Below are 12807 nucleotides of genomic sequence, written 5' to 3'. Positions count from 1 at the left end.
TAACATCATTTACCCAACCAAGCACACAACCTCTAACCTCACCTACCCAACCAAACACACAACCTCTAACCTCACTTACCCGATCGAACACACAACCTCTAACCTCACCTACCCAAACACACAACCTCTAACATCACTTACCCAACCAAACCCACAACCTCTAACTTCACCTACCCAACCTAGCATATAACTTTTCATTTCAATTATTCAATTATATAACCTCCCAAAGCCTGGCACATCTCTTCTTAAGCACTTGGCCTCCAGTAGTCTATACACAGGTGAAGCAATATGTATTTACAAAGACATGTAACTTCAAATTCCTGTTCTCTTATGCACTGTCTATCAACTTAACAATGCCAAAACAATTCTCCTGCAATCACTTATATCATTACTGATATAGCTCATTCACATACAAGGGGTGTGTGTGTGTGTATGTGTGTGTGAGTGTGTGTGTGTGTGTGTGTGAGTGTGAGTATGTGTGTGTGTGAGTGTGTGTGTATATGCATTGGTTCATATTCAACAGCATGCCAAAAAACATCAGTGCCTCTTTTCTTTGTACTGAAAGTACAAAAACATTTATTTTTGGTGATTGGGGTTAAAGCCATATATGAAAATTGTACCATGCCATGTCTTGACATGGTATAAAAACAGACATTCATGTGTACATGAGGAATTTAGCTCATATTAAACTGAACCGGGCCAAAAAGTAAAGGCACTTCCCAGGAAAATGTCTAGACAACTGAAGCGAACAAAAGCTGAATGTGATACAGACACACAGATGAGTGTTCTGGGCTTGAGGGCAAATATTACCCATATGCACACACATGCTAAACCCTCTCGCTCGTCCTCTCTCTCCCTCACACGCACTTGCATGCTGCTAGTCGAAACAATACAGCTGCAAGTGTGTGTGTGTGTGTGTTTGCATTAATAACAGTATTAGTGTGTGACACCATTGTCTGAATTACAATGAAATGTGTGCAGCCCGTTTGGAGCAGACCCAGGTAGAACTTCCTGCGAGACCCGTTCTGTGGATCACACCTTCTGTCATCCAGTTCCTCTTCCTACTCTTTGCATTATATGAGGGAATGTTAAACTGGCCTTGGATCATACACACAGCATGCAGGGCCAGTTTTCATCATTATCCAAGCTGCCCCTTCAAACGCCTCTGCAAAATACTTACAGTGTTTCTGGAAACTGTAGTATGTGTACTGAATAATATTTGTGAATAACCAGACATTAAACAGTGTCCAAAGAAGAAAAAAAAGACCTAAAACACCCCAGTTTATCATTACTGAAATCTGAGACCCCATAAAGGTCAGCAAATCCAGGTAATCATTTTGGATCTATTGTTTATAAAGAGCTAATGTCCTCGATTAGCATGTCACTGACACACAATGATGAGCGGCTAATAAAGAGCTGGCATCTTTATTGGTTAAGTGAATTCACCCACGCGTAACACAGGACGGCGGCGGCAGCTTCAACTCTTCACGCGTAACCTCTACGCACACCTAAGACAGCACTGTGGTAGGCCTTTTCCCTGGAGCCGTCCATACACAAGAGTGAGAACACACACACGCGCCTGCGCGCCAGTGGAAATAGCTACAGTTTTAACGCATTTGCTATACCATTATACCATTCAGAAGGTCGGTTTTTAAAGGGCTTTATTTTCCTCTGATTTATGTAAATAAACAAACGTAATATATGTCACGACTGTAGCATGTTTAGAAGGAAAATGCAAATGACCTTTCGTCCACAAATGTGAAAAACTATCATTCCCAAAATCTTGATTTAGAGGTGTTGCAAACCCCAAGGTATTATTCAAATCTTCAAGGATAGCTCCAGTTTAGCATGGTGTGTATGCATTAATATCACTATGTACATGGTGATAACCATCCATTCAAAAGAGACTGGGTTCCCAGGTCATTTAAAAATACAGAAAAACAACTGCCGTTTTCACACAACTGTTGATACGGGGAGAATTCTTTTAGATCTGATAAGACATGACAGAAAAGATCTAGGGCTTCATTTTATGTGTTCTGGTAACAAAAATACATCACTGACCCACTTTGAAACCAGGGCCAGACAGTAGGTGAAAACACAGTCAGATTTGACAGTTTTCAGCTGAGTATTTAACCTGTGGTGGTCTGCAGACACAGACATTAAGCTCCTTTACGGCCTGAAGCCCACTAGGTAAGAGAACAAACCAGCCCTTGATAGATTCTACTTTATGCAGTAGAATGAATGTTGAATGGCTCTCTGTGTCACCTGCCCACTAGCCTAGTGAGAGAACCAAAGCAGACAGAGGGAGTCCAAGCACACAGGGGGAAGAACAGCAGTCTATGCAGGGCGCCGGGAAAATGGACTTACAGATTCTTGGGCTTTTTCTTCTTGTTGCCGTCAGGGCCCACGTCACAGCCGCAGTCGGAGCTGGCGCTCAGCTGTGGGTAGAGGAAGAGCAGAGCGTCATCCACCCAGACCAGCATCAGGGAGTGGAGAGCCGGCCGTCCGGAGCCCTCTGTCCCGCTCCAAAGCCTGCTCTGTATAGTCCTCAGGATCAAGCGCTGGACATAGTCCTAGAGGCCGGGTGTATGCGTGTGCGCGCGCGCGCACGAGTCGGTGTTGCGGCAAACCAGATGGTGCAGGTATGTGTTTGTGTGGTATAGAATGTACGAGTCTGTGACCCCAGCCACCCAATCCTCAACTCTGAGAGTCCAAAGCACTGTCCAAGGGAGTATGTGTGTGTGTGGAAAAGCGAGTATGTTTGAGATTGTGACCGCTTCTACCAGCCAGAGTCCGTGCCCAGGATTAAAGCTTCATACTTGAACCTTGGAGTCATGTTACTTTCCTGTCTTTGTAGGTTTTTTATTGGTTGGCTGGTTAGTGGAGGAAGAAAGGGAGGGGGTGTATGGAGTGGAGGGGGGGGGGGGGGGCCAGTAATCGGTTGGTCAGGGTAGAGAGGTTCCATGTTGAGTGTGTGTGTTTGGGGGGCGGGCGACAGCAACCAAGCAGAGAAAGAATGACCCATTGTATGGTGAGTACACACCCCATCCTGACCTGAGGACTGGCCAAACATAGTATGGCCACCTCGTACTGTGTAGAAGCGTAATGTTATTCTTACCAGAAAGTACTGAACTAATATTTGCACAATGCTGATGATGGACAAGCATAACCAACCATTAATGGTTTGCTACTCAGTTCTAAAAATCCCAAAGATTATGTGCGTGCATCTGACTAAATTGTCTGGAAACGCATCGCGCAAAGTAACACAACTGAGCAAGTGCGGGCTACGTGGTGTATAAGAGAAACCACAACTGAATGTGCAATCAAACTTGACAATCTAAGGTCAACCGTTTAATCTGTTTCACTAACTTATTCTAGGCTGCACAGCTGCAGTAAAAATTACCTTGGCTCTAGCGTCATTTCTGGAAGCCTCCCCCCTTTCTATAAACGCCTCTTATCACATCACAGGGCTTGGTGTCGTACAGAATATGTGCTAAAATGGCTTGTTCTATCTGAGCATGACCCTCTAGGACAGAAAGCAACACACACACACACACACACACACCCCTCAGGACCCCTTCATAAGCAAACAGATCACTTAGCATGTGCTGGGTGGCCATTATGCCAACACATGACTACACACACACAGGTGCATAACATATAGCAAGGGGTCACAGCACAGAGGCAAGTGTATCAGAGTAAAACAGGCTAGCTCGGCTCAGTGCTGTCACTGAGAGGTAAGGCATGGATAGCCGTGGAAGCCTTGGAGTGCACAGGTGCAGAGTGTGCACGGTACACGTTCTCAGTGTTCTTCCCACGCAATAGTCAAATCCACTTGGCATTAGAGTCCCTGCAATTCTTGGGCCAGGATGAAGCCTCCAAACCATTCTCCAGGTTTCTTAAGACTAAAACGGTGGAGCAGAAGCTCTCCTGTGGTTCTTGCTGTAAATTGCTCATTTCCCCAGGCACTTGCATTTAGTCATTCAGTTATTCAGATGTAAGTATCATTCAGGCTGTCTGGTGTTTACCACATCAATTTCTTTCAGGACCCAAAATACTGGTTCAGACCCAAAGTCTCAGTGGGCCATTCAAGAACACAATCCTGAAACACTGTGCCTCTATATAACAGGAACCTGAGAACTCTGTCATTACCCATAACCCCAAAGGGGTCTGAAACCAGCATGAAAATAAAACGTCTAATCTTGAAGCCAGGAACATGAGAACGAGGGTAGTAAAAAACAAGAGCCCCGAGAGTACTGCCCCCTGTCCTCCGCCCATTAGTGCTTTGCACGGGGGTGGAGAATGAAGTCCTGCCATATTATGTCTGTGGTTATGTCCCTAGGTTCATATTTCAGCCTCCACAGATGTCATCAGTACGTTCCTGATTGTGTGCATGCATAACAGGTAGTTGAATCTTGAAAAGTTTAGTCTACTGCACATACGAAATGTACTTTACCGGGTTTGCTGAAACAGAGTCAGCACTCACCGATGCAGTTTTGGCTTGATAACAGGTAAATACTCAACTGTTTGCTTACATTGTGCTTAACCTACAAGATGACTGGACCATAGCTGAGTTGTGGCCGCATATGACACTTTACATTCATATTTTCTTTCTCTCTCTCTCTCTCCCTCTCAGCAGGCCTGGACGAGCCTCTTTAATGACCTCCAGCTGCTCAGCAGGCTTGTCTGCGGTCAACAGAAATGCAACTATTCACTAGCATTTCCTTAAACAGGTCATTTATAAGCTTCACAAAATGTAAACCACTTATTCACCCGGAGGGAAACACGTTCTGAGACTATTAACATTTTCTGACTCATGCATTTGATTACTTACAGATTTAAGTGAAATTCTGCGATATCTGTCTGGGACCAACACTCTTCACCTGAGTCTTGCTTCCACTGAACCCTTCCAGCAAGCTCACAAGCAGCACTACAGGAAATGAGCTGTGTTTGTCAGCATGCACCTCTGGGTGCTGTGCGGTGGGCGTGTGGCAAAACAGATTACTTTCCAACGCACAGCTTACACACAGACTGAGACGCCTTCGCAGTGAAACTGCCCTGATTGATGCAAGTGATGTTGCTGTAAGGCACAGCAGGCCACATGTTTTGAGTTTGAGTTCTTTCATGCATTCCACAGAAACAGACACACTTGAACTAACCTTGTCCCTTTTAGATTTCTGTTCCTTCTGTTCTCCAAACATACACCGTGGCCCTTTCCATTTGAGTGCATCACATAGTGTGAATACCGTCTGTACCAACTAAATACAGCCATGCGCAGACACACACACACACACACATGCACACAAACAGTGGTGAGAAGAATGGGTGATAAAAGTGTGTGTGAGAGAGCGAGAGAGAGAGCGTGAGAGAGACAGACAGAGGGAGCTGGCAGAGATGTCTGATGAGAGTCAGTGTGAGTGAAAACAGGCTGCCAGTTATAGAGAAGGGGGCACGAGCCATAAGAAGAGCGGAGATACCCACAGCATGGTGCGCTCGGTGCGGAGAGGCAGGCCAGCTACAGGCCCCGGGTGCCAGCACGTCTGCTGCATGCCCCACCCTAACCGCCCCAGAGTGGGGCAATAAGGCACTGGAAATATCTGTCTGGGAAACCCTTTCTTAACCTTAGCCTTAGCGGTAAACACAGCGGAGCGTGCCGCCGGAAAGCACAAAGCAAAGCTTGCCGTGTTTGCTCTACTGCAAAACATGTTTGCTTTGAAGGGGACCTTTTCAGAAAATGGACCTCCATAAACATGACACCCTCCAAAAAAAAATCATAGGCATTTGACAGCAACAGCAACATGAGCATTTGGCCGACATCTACGGCTACACGACATCTTTATTATCCAACACTAATAATTAGAATACTGAAGGGAAAACCAGTGTACACATATCACATAATACAAACTGGTCTTGGAGTAGCTTGTGTATCCTCAGCTCGGCTACAAGTGAGCCGTGGGCTTTGTTTTGTGAAGTGGTTGGTGCAAGACTGCAGACCAGGTGATACATTCAGTTCAGCTGCCCTTCAAATCCATGTTCCCTTTAAGAAATCAAGTCCTCAGGCACATGCGTTCACTGAAATGAAAACAGTTGTCAAGTCTATCAGTGTTGAACAATTTAGCACTGTGTATATATTGTTTTCTATTTATTTTAATAAAAAATGGTTTCATGAAGGTTTCTTTCACTTTTACGAAATGCCAGTTGTGCCATATTTATTATCTTGGCATCATGTTACAAAATAAGATTGAACGCTTTCTAATTCTGTCATTTGGAACGTTACATGTTTCGCTTTATTGACCAAAACAATCATTTTATTATTACTTATTATTTATACAGCTAGTAGAGGAAACACTAGTATGTTCACAATCATGTCGCCAACATCCTCTGACTCCTCAGCGGAAACTGCCTATCGAGTTAGCACACACACACACAACACAACACAAATTCACCAAGCGTGAGAACATGGGCAGTCAGTTTTAACCCTGACTCCAGCTTTCAAACATGAACAACAAACACCCCCCCATACCCATCACACACACACACACACACACACACACACACACACACACACACACACACACAATCTCAGTCCCATGCTACAGCACATTATCGACCTTTCCTTTTACAGGCAAGTAAATACCCTCCCTGTTTACAGGTTGTTTCCTATGAATCTCTCTTTCTGTTTCTTCTTTCAACATTTATTTAATGTCACCCAGCTACCTCCACACAATGCAAGGCTCTCAAACGGCCTGGCTGTTCTTCATCCGGGGCCTTTAGTCTGGACCCCAGCTACGGGCCTGCGTGGGTCTGGGTTTCCTCACATTGTGCTGGTTGTAGGTGGGAGTCCAAAGCGGGGAGAGGGTGGGCAGGACATGGCTCCACTCCCTAGGGTCCAAGCTGGACAATGGAGCACTCAGCAGCTAACGGAACACAAGACCCAAACAAAGCTGAGAGGCTGAAGCTGGCAAGGCCCTGCTCTGGCTCCTTGAAAGCCCTTCTCGATGGGAAGGTACTGCTCTGCATTTGAAACATGCTGCTACGGAAGAAAAAATACCCCCAGCAGGTGAATGGGAGGAAGGGAGAAGGTGGTCTCAGAGCCTCGGGTTGGGGCTTCACTGGAAGTACGACGCTGTGGGAGCTGACTGAGGACAGAGAACGGAGAGGTGAAGTAATGTGCCATCTGTCATTCTAAGCCCTGTGGCATGACACAAAACCTTTTCTTTTCATTCTGAGAATGCTCAGTGACCATGTTTTGGACCATAAATTAGGAATTTGCATTGAAGCTCCAGAGAAATAAAGAAAAGGAACCACTGAAATACATGAATTACAATTTGCAACATTTTCTACATTCAGCCATTAGAGAGAAACTTTTAATGTTTCACATATTATGCTCAGTCTAAAACTGAGTAAACAAGGATCACACTGAAAGCCTTGGCATGAACATGATCTCTATTGAATAAAATCATTTGGACCAGTGTAACTGTATCTGTTCCTTCCTTTGACTGCTCCATTGTTTAGCAGGAAGTGACCAAGACTATCTCTCACCACTCACAGTAAGATTAGTACACATGTGCATGCACACACACACACGCACGCGCACACACACAGCCTTAGTGTATCCAGAGCCCTGCCGGATACACCAAAGCCGTGAGGATTGGCTCATTCACAGAGTTAAATACCAGAGGGATGAAATTTGAACAATGAAGAATCCATTACTACATATCTGTGTGTGTGTGTGTGTGTGTGTGTGTGTGTGTGTGTGTGTGTGTGTGTGTGTGTGTGTGTGTTTGCTTGTTTGTATTAGGCTAATTTTTCCTGCTGTTATTGCTACAGCAGGACACGGCTGCTTCCTGGTGGCTTCCTGGCTTCCTGCAGAGTGGGATGTTTTTGAACAATGCCGAGTCTGGGCCTCAGTCTCCCAGGCTTCCACTCCTAGCAACACAAAAGGGTCAGATTCCCTGGATGAATCCGCACGCCCTCCGCTCACCGCAGGCAGCCACATTCCAGCAAGACTCACCTACAAAGCGTCAGATCAGTGAACTGCTTGGCAGAGTCTGGCCAGTGGCAGGAATTTCAACAGATGTATTTTCAGATGGCTTCCATAAGCATCAGGCCGGAATTCCGGCTGAGCTTCCAGAAGACATGGAGAAGTGATTAAGAGTTTGTCAGAACAACTTGTCACAGAGCTCAAACAGATGACTGAGGCCTTTGTTTCTCTCCTGAGGATAAACTCTGCTTATTTCAAGATAAGACCTGCCATCTGAATGTATTTGGTCAGCAGGATTACATAATTGCACTAGCAACCATTTAAGATAGCTCAGACAGATAGCAAACACCTGTCAAAAAAAAAGGATAGGGAGGTTCTTTTTAGACAAGCCAATAATAGCCTTTGGCTTTTTTGAGAATTCTTTTTTGTACCTGTGATTTATGACAACATTGTTTTACAGATTTAATGGGCTTGAGACAAAGTTCACCAAGGCAAAGTCTGCCATTAATCATAATAGCAAGTACTGACAGAATAAGCTGAGAGTCATGTCATTACTCAGGGTTACTTAGGACATTGCGCGCATGACGGATGTATAGTAACAGATGACACGTATCAGTGTCTTTCAGACACTTTTCAGAAACCTTTGCACGCGTATTTGCACATGGAGGAGGTACGGGCATTACGGAAGGTGATGGAAAGACATGTGGAACTGACCCACAGTTTGAAAAGGGTCAGTGGTAAAACAGGAGTGGTTTTACAGAGACTAACAAAGCAGCATTTGTAAGCAGGAGAGCTAAGAGAGTTGGGCCAGAATGAAAGGTCATTACTCCGCTGCGGAGAGAGGCCTTTCACTGATCACACTAGACGATCCCAGTGGAGACGGAGCCCGGAAACAAGCTTGGGTGGGTTTGGCTAAGCATTGTTGCTCATTTGAATAATGGTACTAAAGCATACACTTATAATAGCAGGTCAGCTATAGCATTAGATTGGCAAGTTTCATCTGTATTACCTGCAGGTGCAACATAGTTTAAAAAAAACACTTTCTGCCACAATATGTAAAATTTATTTCAGATAATAATTTGTGATCTTCATGAATGTTTATTATAATTGCCATTTTGAGTGAAGGTAAATGTATTTCTACAGTAAACACATATGTCTGTGCTTCCAAAATAACCCTGCTACAAAGGGTCATGTGTTAAAATATTTTTCATCCTACATTATAAACTGCTTAGTGTTCTTTACACTTTTCCAGAATAAATTACATATTTTACATTATAGTCATTTCAGAGATTCTTCATTAGAGCTTACACACGAGTCCATGTTGACGCATACAACACAAAAGCCTGAGACGACTATGCAAACTCAGTTTCCATAACTGCGTTTTTCTGTAGGACTACGCCAAGGTTTGAGGTTAAACAGAGGAACATCACACTGCTAGCAACATGTTTATATTTCGAGTGTGGAATGGAATTTGAGAAATCGAATAGTGAAGATGATCTCATTATGCAAGAGCATTACACCAGTTCTGATGCAGGGGACGTTCCTTACCCAGTACCAGCAGCACATGGTGTGGGCCTGCGAAAGCTTACTGTCTCCTGTTGAGCCCGGCCAGAACTGTTATTTGACCTAGTTGAGTTCTGTGGCTATTCTCTTTCCAACACAGGTAGTAGTGTTGTAGCTATTATACAGGCTAACCCCAAATTTAGTGGCCCCTTGGAGAATGATGCATGTAAATTGCACCATAGCTGGATGACCAAAGTAAAACAAATATGTTAGGATGCACAGTGGGTATATGGAAAAGTCATAAGGAGAAACACATGGGAATCTTAGAAAAGGTGTGGCGTGGTGCTTGTACCAAAGCAAATCCCTCCTGCCTAAAAGTGACATGTATAAACAGCAGCAACACATGAATTAGATCTAGAATTTGGGCCTTGACACATAAATCAAACGTGCTGTAAAATACAGCCAGAAACGCAGCCAAAAGCCAGCACTTTTTGGACATTCTGTCCTATGACCTAAATCCCTTTTCAGGATCATAACAAGCACTGCATCTGAGCCCCCGAAGAGAAAGCAGCATCACATTTCTGTGGTCCCTAGAGGAAGGTAGAGCGTTTTAGACCCAAGAACAACAGCAATGCTTCCTGCTCTCTTAAGCTGGGTCAGTAATACACAAACGAGGACTCCCACAAAGAGGAGTGAACAGGTGTGTGGATGAGTGAGAGAGAGAGAGACAGAGAGAGAGAGAGAGAGAGAGAGAGAGAGAGTGAGAGAGAGAGAGAAAGAAAAGGAGACCAACAGGGTATATCAGAGCCTTAAGACAAACAGCCAGATAAGTCACAGACAGATGCAGTGACAGGCACTCATTACTCATCCAGAGGACAGCATCGAGCTACACATTGATATGTGGGAAAACATACTGGCATTGTTATACAACATAAATATCCACCAGCTCTCACCCCAAGATCAAACCCACCAGCCAACACACAAACACGTGCGACTGGACCATTTGTTTTTCATCTACAAATTTTGCAACCATGACAACCCAGTGGTAAGAGGAGGTCTACCTTACAGTAACTGGTCTTCGCAAAGGGCGTAGGAAATCAAAACGCACATGAATGCACATGCATACGCACACGTGCGCACTCAAAGATACACACACACACACCATCACTGATATAATGTACATTCAGCAGGCTCTGACTACTGTGCCAGACGCATGCTGGCAAAGGCTTTGCTATAGCAACCGTGATGCACGTGGAAAAACACAATGAGTAAAGTCCCTCTGACTTGTGAGAAGTGGCGCTCAGGGTGAGCGTAAACCACGGCTAGTGTGAACCAAGGTTGGCGTAAACATCTAATGTGAACCACGGCTGGTCTATACCATGGCTTCTGTTCTCCCTCAATAACAACTCTCTTGGTGAGGTCATATCCTTGCATGTTTTTTCATACTTCTATGCTGATTATATTCAGCTGATTTTGTTCTTTTCACCCTCCGACACGCAGGTTTCTGCTTGTATGTTGGCTGGCCTAGAAGATACCTCTTTGCGAATGGCAGCTCACCACTTGATGCTACATCTCAACAAGACTGAGTTGCTATTCATCGCTGGAGATGTCTCCTCAAGTCAACGCTACAGGCTCCCACTAGAAATCTCTCAGTTCAATGCAACTGACAAGGCAGGCAACCCTCGGGTACTTCTGTATAATGAACTATCCTCATATTGCAGATTCCCCCTCTACAACATCTGGAAAATCTGGCCATTTCTCTCTACGGAAGCCACTTGTGCTTGTTCGTGCTTGAAACTGGACAACTGCAACTCACTCTTGGCAGGCCTTCCCCTCTGTGCAATCAGTCCGCTGCAATTCATCCAGAATGCAGCTGGACAGCTTGTTTTCAACCTCCCGAAGTTCCCTGTCACCCCCTGCTGTGTTCCCTCTGTGGGCTCCCTGTAGCGACTTGCATCAGATTTAAAACACAGACATTTGCCTCCAAAGCCATAAATGGACCAGCTCCCACATACCTAAAAGAACTAATCAAACCCTGTTCCATACCACGCTGTCTTCATGCCTCTGTACAAACCTCCACTAGCTGTCCTCAAACAATGAGTGAAGGCTCACCTCTTCAATGAGCACATAAAAATGCACTTTTACTGTCCTCTAAAAAAAACTTTTTCTGCTTCTTTTTTTAGCTTGATAGTATTTTTTAACAATGACCTTACTATTGTCAAATGAGGATATGTAGTTGATTGAAACTACAAAACGCTTTTTTGTCACTCTAGACAAGGGTGGGGGAAAAATGCAGGAACTTGTAAATGTAAACCAGGGCTAGCATGAAACCAGGCCTAGCGTGAACCAGGCCTAGCGTGAACCAGGCCTAGCGTGAAATCAGGCCTAGCGTGAAATCAGGCCTAGCGTGAACCAGGCCTAGCGTGAAATCAGGCCTAGCGTGAACCAGGCCTAGCATGAAACCAGGCCTAGCGTGAACCAGGTCTAACGTGAAATCAGGCCTAGCGTGAAACCAGGCCTAGCGTGAAATCAGGCCTAACGTGAAACCAGGGCTAGCGTGAACCAGGCCTAACGTGAAACCAGGCCTAGCGTGAAATCAGGCCTAGCGTGAACCAGGCCTAACGTGAAACCAGGCCTAGCGTGAAACCAGGCCTAGCGTGAACCAGGCTTTGCTTGAAACCAGCACACCAACCCTGCAGTCTACATGCGCCAGATTTGGTATTATGGCAGGCAGTGCTGTGGATTCCATAACGAGAGTTACACCATTCAGCTCTTACATTAGCCAAAGCTAGATCTGACTGAATTACAATGCAAGTCTATGACACTAGCATTTTAACTAATGAATGAACAAAGTTATACTTATATAGTGGCTTTCTCAGGGATGCTGTATAATAGAAACAATTGTACTGCCCATTTGCATGTATTCTCTCCTGACACACACACACACACACACACACACACACACACACACACACACACACACACACACACACACACACACACACACACGTTCCTGTCAATAACAATAAAAAAAAAACACTGAAAAGCTGTAAGTTGCAGTCCACAACTAATATATACAATAAACATCAATGTCATAATCACCCTGGTGGAAATATATTTAAGTTTTAGTAGATCTTAGATTGGATTTTAACAGTTCCCTTGCAAATCATGCATTAATTTTAGCTCGCCTTGATTTCCAGAGAAAAACCATGACTATGGAAGCAAAACCCCTCATTACCAGAACAAATCGGACAAATAGAGTGACATTATGATGCAGCGTGTGATGCTTTTGACCTCTGTGCATGGGGTGGGCAATCCAC

At 44.7% G+C, this 12807-nt stretch overlaps 1 protein-coding gene across 10 annotated transcripts in view; it reads right to left on the bottom strand.

The window, feature by feature from the left end:
- rgs3a (regulator of G protein signaling 3a) overlaps window positions 1–12807 on the bottom strand; it is a 136196-nt gene that overhangs the window by 14776 nt on the left and 108613 nt on the right. For 9 of the 10 annotated variants that reach the window (XM_035526941.1, XM_035526932.1, XM_035526929.1 and 6 more), the window contains one exon: window positions 2368–2438. In XM_035526941.1, coding sequence (XP_035382834.1) covers window positions 2368–2438 — 71 coding nt within the window. Of the gene's footprint in view, window positions 1–2367; window positions 2439–4834; window positions 4930–12807 lie in introns of those variants that run through there. The other variant, XM_035526940.1, reaches the window with a different exon arrangement.

The sequence above is a fragment of the Electrophorus electricus genome, chromosome 6, assembly GCF_013358815.1.
Source record: "Electrophorus electricus isolate fEleEle1 chromosome 6, fEleEle1.pri, whole genome shotgun sequence".
NCBI lineage: Eukaryota > Metazoa > Chordata > Actinopteri > Gymnotiformes > Gymnotidae > Electrophorus > Electrophorus electricus.
This window is presented reverse-complemented; position numbering and strand designations above follow the sequence as displayed.